At 43.0% G+C, this 16,481-nt stretch overlaps 1 protein-coding gene across 1 annotated transcript in view; it reads left to right on the plus strand.

Moving 5' to 3' along the window:
* Positions 1-16,481, plus strand: part of RP1 (RP1 axonemal microtubule associated) — a 296,219-nt gene that overhangs the window by 67,485 nt on the left and 212,253 nt on the right. The window contains exons 16-17 of the mRNA XM_061598841.1: positions 256-393; positions 16,171-16,373. Coding sequence (XP_061454825.1) covers positions 256-393; positions 16,171-16,373 — 341 coding nt within the window. The remainder of the gene's footprint in view (positions 1-255; positions 394-16,170; positions 16,374-16,481) is intronic.

Consider the following 16,481-nt stretch of genomic DNA (forward strand, 5'->3'; position numbering starts at 1 on the left):
AACATATGACTTGAATTTCCAAAGCAGTAATAGGAATTTATTACCATCTCATTTGGTGTAGGGAGATGTTATGGAGTGATGACCTTCTAGGAGAAAAAGTCAAATATGTGTATCTTACACAATTCATAAGAATAAAATATGCATAATATGATATAGTGAAAACAAATCAAGACCTGCTGACCTCTTGAATTTTGGGGAAGTTTCTAGAGAAATAAAAGATGATGGCCTTTAATCTTTTTTATAATTAAATTTCAGTTGGTAGAGAGAAGCCTATGGGAACATCTGCAACACCTGCCCAGCAGAAAGAAGCGATCAGAGAATCCAAACACCAGCAAGCAGGAACCCCAAATTTAGTATCCCACAGACGACCAGACTCTCCTCTCTCAAGTAAGGGTTGATGTACCAAAAAACTACAGTGTGACACTAGTCTTGTCTTGCTTCAATTTGACATCTTGATGGCACCAGTCTGAGCAGCCACTAATTGACAGGGCACCAGCGTTTTGCCACAAGCTTCCCAGTGAGCTGTAGATGAAAACCCTTTGCTGTCACAGATCCTAAGACATCTGAAATCCTCTGGGTCACGGGTTCCCAAACTGTTCTCCATGGGCCCCCAGTGGTCCACGAGCTTCATTCAGGTGGTCCGTAGCATGTCTGCATTAAATATGCATGTTGATTTTAATTGTATTTTTATTGCTACATTTATTTACTATATTGTATTTTATTGTATTACAATGTGAATTCGATGGAGTGCAAATTGTAACACAATACAATATAAAAAAGAAAAAAAGAGCAGTAAAAATACAACTAAAAATCATACAGCATCTAGCATAGCACATTACTGGGGGTGTAGTCGTCCAGGATCGGGGGGGGTGTCTTAGACCCTTTACTTTTTTGGGAGCAGGGCCTCAGCAGGGTCCCTATGCCTCCAACATCCTACGAGCCAATCAGCATGAAAGGGCAGTGTGTTGGCCACTGGAAAGTTTTCTAACATGCCTCCTTGTACTTTCCTGCTGATTGGCAATGATCGGAGAGAAAGGAGGTAAGTCAGCCATTGAGAAGATTCTTTTCAGTAGCTAACACTCTCCCCTTGCGTGCTGATTGACTCCTAGGGATCTCTGTTGTTGTGGGAGAAGGTGTTAACAAGGATCTAATTCTCAGCTCAGCAGGGGGGAAAGGGAGCGGGCGTTACTGTGACTATCATGAAGGGACCCTGCACTTCTGAATTTGCCACTACACTACTGCAAATTACAATTGCTTCAACTGGCAGACAAAAACTGGCCCATCAGCAATTTTCAAGAGGTTTGTGGGGGGGGGGAGTTTGGGAACCACTGCTCTAGGTTATGGATCATCTTTCTCATAGAGCCAGGTAGGAGACATTAAGAGCTTTTGAAAGCTTTGTTCTAGAATCTAGAATCATGGGTTCTCAACAAGGGGGGAATTCCCCCCCGGGGGGAATTTTAGGGTTCCGGGGGGGGGGGAATTGGGACCACTATTCAGCAAAGTGTGATTTCCTGTAGATTATGTACAATCTGTAAAATTGTAGTTTGTTTTTAATTTAATCTGCGACATTCAATAAAGTTTATTGAATGTCACAGATTAAAATCGATTCTTGAACATGTAGCATTATTTTCATTTGCAAATTAAATTATTATTTAAAGACCAGAAAGTGCTCCAAGAAATTCTGTTATAATATAAACTAAGAAATTTTTCTCTCACGAGAAACACCACTGTCACTCGCGAAACGTCAACACGCTATGAGAGACTATCTTGGGAAGGGGGGAATTATATTCTGAACAATGGTGAAAGGGGGGAATGGAGCAAAAAAGGTTGAGAACCCCTGGTCTAGATAGTTCTGTCTACAGTTCTCAGTTGTATATTAAACACTCTTCGTATGCTCCCAGCACATAACAAATTGCTGTGGCTATTTACTTTGATTTTTTTTTCTAGAGTCAGGATGGGTTTGCACAACAATTTCCCTCTCTCCTTTTTTTCTCTTTGGCCCAAGTTTATGTCTTCTGCATCTGAGTCATCATGTGACTGAAGTATGTATCAAATGAGTCACAAGATTATGAATGCAATGGTTTTTAAACACATGACACTGCCTTATACCAAGTCAGACTAATTATAATTATATTAAATTTATATCCTGCCCTTCTTCCTAAAGGAGTCTAGGGCTGGAAACATATCAACAAAACAATTTAACAAGGAAAAGAAAAGCATTCTAAAAACAGTTTAAAACATTCTAAAACACAATTATAGTTAAAAATGTTTTTTCATCAGTGACCTTTGGGTTGCCAGGAACAGTCCCTTTCAGCCAACAATTGCCTGGGTAACCAGGAATGTTTTTAAATTCCTCCTGACAGTCAATAGTGACAGACACAGAAGGCCCGTCCATACGACTGTATAATCTGCAATGTCATTGCTTTGTGTCCTCATTAATTCACCGTCATCCATGTAACATTGAAAGCTAGTACAGACTTTTGAATTCACAAATCCTAATTACAAACACCACCAAAAAATTGATATGCTTTCCTGTATTGATAATCAATCACATTAACATCCTTGCGCTCAGATGCAATGCTGCAGACTTTTCTGCAATAGGCGGTGCATGGGCATTCCTCCATCATATGCCAAGCCCCCTGTCTCCTTCCCCCTAATAGCTAGTTGCAACTGAAGTTGGATCCACCCTCTATCCACACCTCCTCCTCCTTTCCTACAGTTCATTCCTGCTTAGAATTATAGAATCATAGAATAGTAGAGTTGGAAGGGGCCTACAGGCCATCAAGTCCAACTCCCTGCTCAATGCAGGAATCCAAATCAAAGCATTCCCAACAGATGGCTGTCCAGCTGCCTCTTGAATGCCTCCGGTGTCAGAGAGCCCACGACCTCTCTAGGTAATTGGTTCCATTGTCATATGGCTCTAACAGTTAGGAAGGTTTTCCTGGTGTTCAGTCGAAATGTGGCTTCCTGAAACTTGAGCCCATTATTCCATGTCCTGCACTCTGGGACCATTGAGAAGAGATCCCGGCCCTCCTCTGTGTGACAACCTTTCATGAACTTGAAGGGTGCTATCATATCTCCCCTGAGTCTTCTCTTCTCCAGGCTAAACATGCCCAGTTTTTTCACTTTCTCCTCATAGGGCTTTGTTTCCAGTCCTCTGATCATCTTTGTTGCGCACTTCTGAAAACCTGTTCCAGTTTGACTGCATCCTTCTTGAAGTGCAGGGACCAGAACTGGATGCAGTTTTCAAGATGAGGCTTAACCAGTGCTGCATAGAGGGCAACTAATACTTCACACGATTTGGAAACTATACTTCTGTTAATGTAGCCTAATATAGCACTTGCCTTTTTTGCAGCCACATCACAGTTGACTCATATTCAGCTTGTGATCAATGAGAATTCCAAGATCCTTCTCACATGTCCTATTGCTGAGCCAAGTATCTCCCATCTTATAACTGTGCATTTGGTTTCTTTTTCCTAAGTGTAGAACTTTGTATTTATCCCTGTTGAATTTCATTCTGTTGTTTTCAGCCCAATGCTCCAGCTATCAAGGTCCCTTTGAATTTTGTTTCTGTCTTCCACGGTATTAGCTATGCCCCCCAATTTTGTATCATCTGCAAATTTGATAAGCATGCTCTGTATCTCCTCATCCAAGTCGTTAATAAAAATGTTGAAGAGCACTGGGCCCAGGACTGAGCCCTGTGATACCCCACTCGTTACTTCCACCCAGTTTGAGAAGGAACCATTGATAAGCACTCTTTGAGTAGGATTCTGGAGCCAACTGTGGATTCACCTGATAGTTGTTCCATTCAACCCACATTTAGCTATTTTGCTAATCTGAATATCATGGGGCACTTTGTCAAAAGCTTTGCTGAAGTTGAGATACATCCACAGCATTCCCATAGTCTACAAGGGAGGTTACCCGATCAAAAGACGAGGTAAGATTAGTTTGGCAGGATTTGTTCTTGATAAATCCATGTTGGCTCCTAGTAATCACTGCATTGTTTTCAAGGTGCTTACAGACTGACTGCTTTATAATCTGCTCCAGAGTTTTTCCAGGGATTGATGTTAGGCTGACTGGTCTGTAGTTCCCCAGTTCCTCCTCTTTGCCCTTTTTGAAGATAGGGACAACATTAGCACTTCACCAGTCCTCCATGATTTCGCAAAGATAATAGACAGCAGTTCTGGGAGTTCTTCAGCCAATTCCTTCAATACTCTAGGATGCAGTTTATCGGGCCCTGCCGATTTGAACTCGTTCAAAGTGGTTAGGTATTCCTTCACCGTTTGTCTATCAGTCTCAAGCTCCAATCCTGCCCCTTCTACTTCATGTTTCCCAGGAGGGTCACAGACCCTTTTTTGGGGAGAAGACTGAGCCAAAGTAGGAATTGAGCACTTCTGCCTTTTCTTTGTCATCTGTTATCATTTTGCCATCCTCATTGATAGCTGTGCCACCATTTCTTTTCTCTGTCTTTTACTATGGACGTACCTGAAGAAGCTTTTTTGTTGCTTTTAGCATCTCTGTCTAACCTCAGATCATTCTCAGCTTTAGCCTTCCTGATGCCATCCTTGCAATTCCATGATACCTGCCTGTACTCTTCCTTTGTGGCCTGGCCTTCTTTCCATTTCCCGTATGTGTCCTTTTTTGTTTTCAGGTCCTCTCTAAGCTTTTTATGAAGCCAATTGGCTTCTTCTGCTGTTTTCCCCATTTTTCCTTGTTGGAATTGCTTGCCATTGCGCTTTTAGAATTTCCTTTTTTAGAAACTCCCATCCATCTTGGACTCCTTTTCTCCAAAGGGTCGCTTGCCATGGAACTGTACTTACAATTGTTCTATTAAAATCAGCTTTCCTGAAGTCCAGGGTGCGCATATGACTTTTGCTTCTGTTAAAATCAAGAATTCAAGTATGGTGTGGTCACTTTCCCCCAGAGTTCCCGTAACTGCCACTTCACCCACCAAATCATCTCTATTGGATAGAATCAAGTCCAGGATAGCTGATCCTCTGGTTGCTTCCTCCACTTTCTGTAGGAGAAAGTTATCTGCAACACAAGTCAGAAATTTCTTGGAGGGGCCGTGTTTGGCAGAATTTGTCTCCCAACAGATATCGCGATAATTGAAGTCCCCCATTACTACTACATCATGCCTCCTCGAAACATTGGCAATTTGCTTTTCAAAAGTTACATTCTTGTCTTCTCCTTGATTGGGTGGTCGGTAATAGACTCCAAGCACCACATTCCTTTTATTACTTGCCCCATTAATATTAATCCAGATACTCTCAGTGGAGCTACCAAGCTCATCTTCCTGTATTTCTGTGCAGGGATATATTTTTTTTACATATAGCATGACTCCACCTTCCTTTTTATTCCTTCTGTTCTTTTTGAACAAGTTATATCCTTCAATTGCTGTATTCCAATCATGGGAGTCATCCCACCAAGTTTCAGTTATACCTATCAAGTCGTAATTACTCTCCTGTATTAAGAGTTGAAGTTCATCCTGCTTGTTACTAAACTGGGGTACTTCCTCCTTCTGGCTTCTGCAACTGTATCGCATTGGTTTTTTCAAAACTACTATTTTGCAATCAAACATAAAATGAAATGTTTAATGAATAATATTTCCACTTAAAAGCTATTTTGCAATGTTATGAAAACAATTAATTGAAAACATGGCGTTTACAGGAAGAGATTTTTAAATGAGCTTCATTGGGCTTTTAGGGGGAAGGGGGGGACAGAAGCAAGCTCTAGTAGTTTAATGTGGCATTGATATTGCAACCAATCCAGCAGCAGGCAAAGCCTCTCTTTTCCTGCTCAACAGCTGATGGGGATAGGAGGGGGAGCCAAATGCACCAAAGAGCCCCCCTCTCCCCCCCGGTGACAGAGAGAGACAGCATGCACTGTAAGTTGTGTTCTTTCCTCCGAGCCTGAAACTGACTATTCTAGGTCCTCCCATTGCTAACTTGAAACTGAATGACAGACAATCTCTTGCTTTCTCCCATGGTGGGTGGTGGAGGATCTAATACAATTTGGGGGGAGGAGGTATGAAAAGATTTGGTGGGTGCATTGGGCAGAAGGAAAGCCCTTTCAAATCAGTAACAGCAGGAGATGGTGGGAAACAATTGAACATGGAAAGGGATTTGCCACCCAGTTCAACAAATTCAATGGGATCAGGAGTAACCAGCGGCTCGCATACTTAGCATGCACTATGTTATATGTAACAGCCCAGATGTTTATTTTGCTTGCACTTGTTGCTTTATATTTCCTAGCTGAAACCGTGTGCTAATTTTTGCTGAAATTATCTTGGGGCCAGATGCTTTCTAATATAATTTATGATCCTCTGTTCGCAAGAACACTCAGCTTTATCAGATTCACACAATCAGCCTGGGAGATCAGGGTTCAACTCCCCACTCTGTCATGAAGCTTGCTGGGTGACCTTGGGCCAGTCACAATCTTTCAACCTAATCTACCCCACAGGGAGGGCTGGCACCAGGTTGGGCCCCTCCTTAGGGTGGGAGGATGGCACTCCTTTTCTGTGATCCACAGTAGCATTGGGTCCTGAAACCCAACCCTGCCACAGATCATAGAGAGGAGCTTCTACAGGAATAAGTTTTCGTTTATTTGTTTTAATCTAGATTCATTATAACCAGAGACAAAGGGCAAGAATTGTTATGGAGCAATCTGATTTACCCATCTATTTAGCTTTTAGATTTTTTTTTTGTCATGAGGGATTTGCATCTTGATCCCCTGAAGTGTGACTAATCCAGGGTAACAATCAAATCCAGCTTTCAGAGTGGAACATTTTTAGCCTGTAGGAAACAAATGTCACTGGTTTACATATCTACAAGGAACTATTTATAGCACAGAATTTGCAGAGCATTATTTGCCTATGGATTTTCTGAGGAAAGTTCATAATCATGGCAGGACTTAGGCATTGTTCTACAGTTTGTTCACCATAACCCATTTCCTCATTGCTTCAAACAGGGAAGAGCATAAACTTATTCACAGGCAAACAACTTGCAGCTTAAGAATGTTGCTATAGCCCACAGATATTTGTATCAAACTTTAAAAAGCAGGGAAATTGGGCAGCTATTGTGAATGCACCAGGGGAGCAGGAGACCTCACCTCCTCTCTGAGATATTGGACTACCCTACAAATTGGTCAAAATGCAAACACAATTTGGGTTGGTCTTTCACAGTCCAATCCACTTCCTGTGTAGCTTGGAAGAATTTGAAAACTGACCATGGGGAGGAGGAAGGGGAGGGGGAAGGGGAAGGAGGGGATTGGGATGGGGATGGGGAGGGAGAGGTAAAGGAAGAGGAAGGGAAGGGGCAAGAGGGAGGGGATAGGAGGGAGAAGAAGGTCGGGTGGGTTTGATTATTTATTTATTTATTTATTAAATTTATTAGTCGCCCATCAGGCTGGTTCTCCAGCCACTCTGGGCAATGCACAACATAAAACATACAATTCACATTAAAACCTTAACATTATCTGATTCAGCATAAGGCATCTTCATATGTTCCCACGCACTAAAAATAGATAGGGAATGTGTCCTTAAGCATCCTTGATGCCTTTGATAGACATGCTCTTTGATTGGTCTTAAGAACCCAGCATTAACTTTTACGATTAAGTTAAAGACTATGATTTCTTCATTCCAAAAAGATATGTACCATATGCAGTTGTGAATGTAGTGGCAAGGTGTTTGGTTTTTTTTAGACATTTCTGTGAGTTGCTGCAAACTATTAAAAAAAATATTGTTGGCATTTATTCCCATGTAAGTGTGAATAGGACTGCAACCTGAGTGAGCTAAATGGGACTGTGTGTGCTCAGACCTCCTAGGCTTCTGGAGACATAGAAGAGAACAGAGATATGCAACATTGGCCCCTGTGATTAATAAGCAGTAGAAAGTTCTGGATTGTCCAGCCTTCTACCTGTGTATGTTCAACAGAGCTACAGTATATCTTCTGCCCTTTATACTTCAAGCTCTCGCTTCCCCAGCACCTCCATTTTGACCTCCAGTAATTGACCTAAGGCACTCTAGGCCAGAGATAACATACTTCAGGTGTAGATAGGGATCATTCATTCATTGGCGATCACTCGTGGCCGTGTAAGATTGTCTTCCAAGATAAGGTCTTTAACAGTGGGTCCGTAAGGTACTGTGGAGGCCAATTCTGGATCCACACAGCCTCCCACAGTGAGGAGATAGGTTTCCAGATGGAAGATGGTCATGATGAGGATTTGTTTGACATGCCTTCCGCTTAGCTCATTTGTCCCGTTCGCCCTGTATTAGTGCTTCTACAAAGTCCACAGCACCTTTGATAATAGCCAACTTCCATTTGGGATGTTCATGGGCCAAGACTTCCCAGTTGTCGATGTTCATGTTACTTTTTTCAGATTCACTTTAAGAACATCTTTAAACCTCTGTTGCTGTCCACCGATGCTCTGTTTTCCATCTTTAAGTTGGGAGTAAAGTAGCTGCTTTGGAAGACGGTGATTAGGTATTTGAACAACATGGCCGGTCCAGCGTAGTTGATGTTGAAGGATCATTGTTTCAACACTGGTAGTCTTTGCTTCTTCCAAAATGCTAACATTAGTCCATCTGTCTTCCCAAGTAATTTGCAGAATTTTCCAGAGGCAGTGTTGGTGGAATCTTTCAAGAAGTTGGGAGTGACGTTTATAGATGGTCCATGTTTCACAGGCATACAGTAAGGTCGGTAGTACAATGGCTTTGTAAATAAGCATTTTGGTCTCCCTGTAAATATCCTGATCCTCGAACACTCTATGCTTCATTCGGGAGAATGCAGCACTCGCAGAGCTCAGACGATGTTGAATTTCAGCATTGATGTCAGCTTTTACAGGGAGATGGCTGCCGAGATAGGGGAAGTGATCAACATTCTCCAACATCACACCATTAAGCTGGATCGATGGTGCTACAGAGGGACTAGTTCGCACTTGTTGATGAAGCATTTTGGTTTTTTTAATATTAAGTGAGAGCTCAAGCTTTCCATATGCTTCTGCGAAAACATTTAGGATAGTCTGAAGATCTTTCTCTGAATGTGCGGAGACTACATTATCATTGGCATATTGAAGTTCTGCGACAGAAGTTGACATTACCTTACTTTTTGCTTTGAGCCTACTGAGATTAAAAAGCTTTCCATTTGTTTGATATATGATTTCCACACCAGTAGGACGTTTCCCCTCTATAAGGTGTAGAATCATAGCAATGAAGACAGTAAATAAGGTAGGAGCAATGACACATCCCTGTTTTATGCCTGATCCGACTCTGAATGGATTACTCTGAAAGCCATTGTTGTCCAAAATTGTTGCTGTCATGTTGTCATGAAGGAGTCGCAAATATTCACAAATTTATGAGGTTATCCAGTTTTCATAAGGATGGGCCAGAAAGCAGTTCGATTCACAGTGTCAAAAGCCTTAGTCAGATCAATAAACACCATATATAAAGGTTGATTCTGCTCCCGGCATTTTTCTTGAAGCTGTCGTGCAGTAAAGATCATGTCCACTGTCCCCCTGGAAGGGGAGAAACCATCCTCTGAGATCGGCAAGAGGTGATTTGCGAGGATCCTTGCAAGGATTTTACCTGTGGTAGCAAGAGGAGAGATACCTTGATAGTTCCCGCAATCTGTTCTATCACCCTTCTTAAAAAGGGTGATAATTATGGCATCCCTAAAGTCTTGTGGGATCTCCTCCCTCATCCAGATTTTTTGATGAGCTTATGAAGTTGTTGTGTAAGTTCAGGCCCACCTTCTTTAAAGACTTCAGCAGGAATCCCATCAGGTCCACTAGCTTTGTTGTTCTTCATTTGATGGATGGCTTTACTGACTTCATCCAAATTAGTGGATACTGCAAGCTCGTCTCTAGTTTGTTGTTGTGGAATTTGTGAGAAGACCTCATCAGCCACAATAGAGTTACGATTAAGGAGGTTGTAGTAATGCTCTTTCCAGCGCAGTGCAATAGACTCTTTATCCTTAAGAAGTTTCCTACCATCCATTGAATGTAAGGGATTTGTACCATAATTTGTTGGTCCATAGATGGCCTTTGTGGCATTAAAAAAGCCCCGTGCATCGTGAGCATCTGCAAAGTGCTGGATTTCTTGAGCTTTCTTTATCCACCAGGCATTCTTAAGTTCTCTAGTTCTTCTTTGGACCTCGGCCTTTGCACTGGCATAGATTTTTTTCTTAGCAGCACAGTTAATGTCTTTCTGCCATATCTGGAAGGCTTTCCTTTTCTTGTCAACGATATGTTCAATCTCACTATCATTCTCATCAAACCAATCCTGATGTTTCTTAGTTCGGTATCCAATAGTTTGTTCACATGCTGCAATAATGGATGTCTTCAGTTTAATCCAGTGTTCCTCGACATTTTCCGAGACTTCCATCGGTAGATGTTTCTTGAGAGTTGTTTGAAAGCAGGTTCACTTAATAGGATCTTGAAGGGCATGGATGTTCATTTTACACCTTGGTTTTCTTCCTTGGAGCCTACGTTGAGGAACAATATTAATGGCCATAGTGGATTGAATTAATCGGTGACCTGTCCAGCAGTCATCAGCTCTCGTCATGGCCCTAGTGAGGAGTACATCACGACGATCTCTGGCACGGACAATTACGTAATCCAGGAGATGCCAATGTTTTGACCAAGGGTGCTTCCATGATGTTTTAAATTTATTTTTCTGATGAAAGAGTGTGTTTGTAATAACAAGATTGTGCTATGCACATTTAGTCAGAAGTAGGATTCCATTCAGGTTGCTATTGCTAACTCCTTCTTTCCCAATGGTTTCTGGCCAGAAATCAAAATCACACCCAACTCTTGCACTGAAATCACCCAAGAGGATAATTTTATCCTCCTTAGGTATCTCTGATAAGATGGTGTCCAGTTGGTTATAAAAAATTTCCTTGATGTCTTCATCAGCATCTAATGTTGTTGCATAAGCACTTAGAATAATTGGCTGCTGGTTTCTGGCAAGTTTTAACCAGAGAGTTGCAAGTCATTCATTAATGCCAGTAGGAACTTCTGACAAGAGCTTCACAAGATCATTTTTAATAGTAAAGCCTACTCCATGTATTCGTCGTTCTTGTTCAGGCAGTCCTTTCCAGAAGAAGGTATAACCTCCTTTTTCTTCCTTCAGTTGTCTTCCTCCTGCCCTTCGAGTTTCTTGGAGTGCTGCTATGTCAATATTAAAATGTCTCTATTCCCTCGTGACGATGGCAGTCCTGCGTTCAGGACATTCACTATCTGTATTGTCCACCAATGTCTGTATATTCCATGTTCCAAAATTGAATTGTCTTTTGCGACCGCTAAGTGGTGACCCCACTGGATGCGATAATCCAGTCAGGGAGAGAGATGAGGCAGACTATGTTTAGGTCACCTTTTCTAGCCCCCTCCCCATACGGGGTGAGCAGAGTGGATCCTGAATAGGACTGCTCAGTCATGGATATAGCTGCCGAACTACTCAACTGCCTCGGTCCTTGAGCCAGGATGACTGAGTCTGTATACACTGCCCATGTGCCGGTCCATGACTAGGGGCTTCCAGATTTCATAGTCCTGCCCCCATCACCATTCGCCGATCGCCATGGGACTTTTGGTTTGGTTTGGTTTGCTTGGAAGACGCCTGTGCGTGAATTTGTTTTATGTGGGGAGATCGGGGCACATTGATCAACACACAATCTTGACAGAAAAAGGCTTTGATCCAATGGCATGGATACCATGATGACTGGAAGTCTTTTATCTGCTGCAGCCTTCATCCACCTTCACAGCCGTTGTAACGTACACATTGTTATCCTCTGCCTGTTCTGCCATTGAGGAGTTTCTTGGGTTGTTCCTTGTCTGGTTCCTCCCCCTTGACCTTACCGCCATGGGTGAGCCTGCTAGGAGTCCATGACTCTTGATGGCATCGCTCACAGGGTTCATTGGAACATGCAAGCCCATATGATTATGGAGTTAGGAGGGAGTCTAGCTTACTGAACTACTGGTCTAGCCCTGACAGAGTTCTCCATGGAAATGCTTTGGGAATTATTTCTGTTTATGTAAAAAAAACCAACCCCACCACCACCACAAAAAACAAAACAAAAAACAGGCAGAATGGATCTTGTGAATTTTTCAAGAAAGATCCTGGAATGTGAGTCAGTCAGACTATAACACCCTGTAATGGAACTCCTTGAAAACGTATACAGATGACCAGTTTTGACTTCAATATTTTCCATGAGTATTCACCCACAGAAAGCATTCCTGAAGTGCTTTTTGTTGTTGTTATATGCCTTCAAGTCGATTACCACTTATGGCGACCCTATGAATCAGTGACCTCCAAGAGCATCTGTCATAAGCTACTTAGGACGAACTGAGAGATATGAATCAGCTTTAATTAAATTAATTCTGCTAGCACAAATACTTGTGTAAAGAAGGTACATCTCATCCACATATTTTGAATTTGTGTTGTATACACATGTATTTTTTTTTACAAAGTTGTTATTGCAACTGGGGTGAAATAAGACACAGACACAGCAGTTTAGGTTGAACAAAGGGCCACTTTATTAAACTATAACAAAACCTCTTTTAAAGTGAGCTGCAGAGGGAAAACCTAAGTGCGGGAACTGTCTATAAGCAAGCAGCTTGCCATACAGCTCTCAGGCGACCAGCCCACCTGCTTACCCCTTACCCTGGCCACACCCGGTAGGTGAGTAGGGGGGGCCTTCCCACATCACCACCCCCCAGGCCGTGAAACTCCTGGTAGATGAGGTAAGTTGACCTCAGAAGCAGCCCATATTCTGTCCTTGAGCCATAAAGCCCTGACAGACAGGCCTCTGGAACCACCAATCACCTCCAAAGGTGCCTAAGGGGGCCACCTAGCTGTCCTTACCTACTTCCCTTCCCGCACCTTCCCACACCCGTGCCTTAACAAAACTGCCCCACTCAGGGCATTAACCTTTAGACCATGTCCAATTAGGCGAAATTTGCCAAACCACCTATTAATCACGACACCCCCTAACCCGATTCCCTCCCACCCTCACAGTGCGGAGCAGGCAAAAAAGAACCTGCCCGCCAACCACAGTGGGCAGGGTAAAAATTCCTACTTGGCCCCAAAGCAACCCAGAACACACCATGAATGAGGGCTGGCAGGGTGGGCATCGCGCATCAAGAGGAGGAATAGGAGGGGCGGTGTCAGCTTAAATAAGACCCTGACGCTCCGCCCCTCCCATGCTACACGTTGCATGCATATTACTTGTGATGCACGACGGTTCCCACTTTAAAGATGGCGACTGTGGCATCGCCCCCAGCCACAATTATGCTCCGCCCGTCCATGCTGTGCACGGGTGAGCAGAGCGGCATTTCATTGAAATTCTCTAATTCAGTATTGTTACATGTAACCTCACTGACAAGACCTAATTTTAGTGTTTTGTGTGTGTGTGTGATAAATAATGTGATGTTATTATATCAAGTTGGGTGTTTGTTGATTTAGGCTGCAATTCTAACCTCACTTACCTGAGAGTAAGCTTCACTGAATTCAAAGGGGCTTGCTTCTGAGTAGACATGGTTAGGGTTGCTATGTTTTGCTGCTGTCCTATACACCACATACAGGGAGCAGGCCAAGGAAAGTTCCAGGTAAACATGCATAGGATTATGTTGTTAGATAATTCCACCTTTGCCTTTTGGTCCTTAGTAAATTTAAATGTGTCTTAACCTGGTAAGAGTTGGTACTGGTACCTGAGGATAAACTCCAATTTTCAGGGTAGAGGTCAGAGGATGCAAGGACAATGCCCAATTTAACTGGGTCCTACATTTTAATCAACCTTCATCATTTTAAATGATTGTGTTCTCTGTTTTGCTGCTTCTGTTTTTTTTTTTAAAAAAACAGATTGAAAGTTCTAATAATAGTGATGAGGCTGTGTTTCAAATTAAACACAGTATTAATTATCCCTGCCCCCAACTGAAAATATATACTGGAAGAATTTAAATGCTATTTGGAGCAGTCAGCTTTCAGCACAGAACTAGGGCTTCCACACCATAAATGTTAAACAGTACTCACACTTTCCCAACTTTTTTTGTGGAAGTAGAAAAGTGTTTATTCTAACAGTAGAATTGCTATCACATATGAGGTGGAATCACACTTTGAGAGCTTTTGCTTTTCACCCTCCCCACCACCACCACTTTGCAATAGCACATTTCAAGAGATTGCTGTCAGTTTCATTTGCTACTCCTGACACCAATGGATTCTGAATCATAAACTTCACCCCCCCCTCATTCTGTGAGAAATAAATGATTCAAGTAATCCATAATTAGCTTGCACAGGTTTTAAAACAAAGAACTGTTATTTGAGTTTTGCTGTCTTTGTCCTTTGTTTCACGTTCAGTTTTTCACATGTCAAATTTCAGATTTCAGGTTTCTCAGGGCATGTCAATCAGGTGATTGTATGGTTGACTTGAGCCCAGCTGCTTATTACCTTCTGTCTTGGGATACTTTCTGGTATCTACTTGCAATGTTTACAGACATGGGTTTTTCAATGTGGTGATTATTTCAATCCCTACAAATCATAGCACATTATGTAATGTGTCTGTGGTAACATACATAAAAAGTGACTTTTCAGTTAGCATGGCATGTTGGCGCTGAAGGGTTATGCAATTGGATATACATCTCTGTGCATGACAGAAGCACTCTTCAAATGGCCTAGAGAAAAGACCAGGTGTGGTACATTTCCACCTGAAACCACATGGTTCTGCATTATAGTTCCCCATGGTTCATTTTTGGGAGGTTTAGTGATTTGCTCCACTCTGCAGACCCTTTTTTTCAACTCTGTGGGGGTATTGACAAAATCAGTATCCAAATAGGAAGCTGCTACAGATAAGCATTTTGTCACATGTGACAGTTTGCGACCCAGGGGTGAAATAAGACGCAGACACAATATGATGGGTTAAACAACGGGCCACTTTATTAAACCAAATTCATATTATGATAATGAACCTGCAAAGGGGAACATAAGTGCGGGATTCAACTGGTGAGTCAGGCAAAGCCTGCTTGCAGCTATTTGGGCGACCCAAACCCCTGTCGGGCAAAGGGGTGCAATCTGTCAACCCCTTGCCCTGACCACACTCCAATTGTGCGTAGGGAGGCCAACCTGTGTCACCGCCCCCCGGTGCCCTGAAACTCCGGGTGGATGAGACCTGTTGGCCCCAAAGGCGACCCGTATCCTGCCCTCGGCCCGTAAAACCCGGACCTGCAGGCCTCCGGAACCGCCTATCACCACCAAAGGTGCCTAAAGGTGTCACCTAGCTGCCCTTCACCTTCAACCTTTCCCGCACTTCCTCACCACAGAAAGGGGACAAACCTCTGTTTAGTCACCCTTTACCCCACATTCAGACAAGATGTCCTTCAAGCCCCTCTGCAGGTCTTCTAAGAGGATATCATTACCTACATCGGTCATATGAACGCCATCTGACCGATATAGCTCAACCTTACTGCGCCTTATCTCTGGATGGTGAATGACAAAACCACCAGAGTCCAATAGAGCAAGACGGAGCTGCCTATTTACTTTTTTGCGGGTCCTATTTATCCCCCTAGGGTCACCCATACAATTCCAGTGTCTACGGGGTAAAATATCGGACCAAATCAAGTGTATTCCTGGCCAACGCTGCATAATGGCCTGGAAGTCAGCAGTCGCCTGCTCAATAAGGGCTCTGCCCTTCAACATGCCAAGGTCATTTCCACCCAGGTGAATGACCAAAAACTGAGGTGCATTCCAAACTACTGCCGTCTGAAAGAGTGCTGGAAGGAGCCCGTCCTAGCGCATCCCGCGGCGGCCCAGCCATTGCACAGTAGCCCACCGGCTAAGCCCAAGCTGCGTGCCCAAACGTGACTTCGCCGCCCTGCGGCCTGCCCAAAAGACCATACTATGGCCGCAGAGGAGGATGCGCACTCTTTCGTCTCCCTTCCAGCTGCCTGTCAAAACAAACAATGGAAACTCATAACAGAAGCGGGGTTCTGCATGGAGTACTTTGTAACAGCCATGGTGTCTGCACTGGTCTTTACTCTTGCTATCCTTTATCAGGTTTTCTATACCAGTTGTGTCAGTCACCCTCAGCACTGTGATTTAGACATACTACATACTCTATGTTCTCTGTCACTGTTACTCTTTTATTTTTGGAAAGCATGGTAATCCTGATCTGCTGTACTTTACAGAGGAAATGAGAAATATCCACGATGGTGAGTCTCCTTTTCCATCAGATAATAAATGGAAAGTGTCAGTGCTGACGGGAAATGCAGGAACCCAAGCAAATGTAATTCTCTGCGTATATGGAGACAAAGGGATTGCTGGACCAATAACTCTTGGCAAAGACAACAGACAACAGCTGTTTCTACCCAGGATGGAAAATGCATTTCAGGTATGTAACAAAAGCTGGGAATATTATTTTGCCATGCACCACCACCACCACCACCACCAAGATCATTCTTTCCAGTGGTAGCAGGAAAAAAATTCCTCCTATATTTAC

Source organism: Rhineura floridana, chromosome 1 (genome assembly GCF_030035675.1).
Source record: "Rhineura floridana isolate rRhiFlo1 chromosome 1, rRhiFlo1.hap2, whole genome shotgun sequence".
NCBI classification, from domain to species: Eukaryota; Metazoa; Chordata; class Lepidosauria; order Squamata; family Rhineuridae; genus Rhineura; species Rhineura floridana.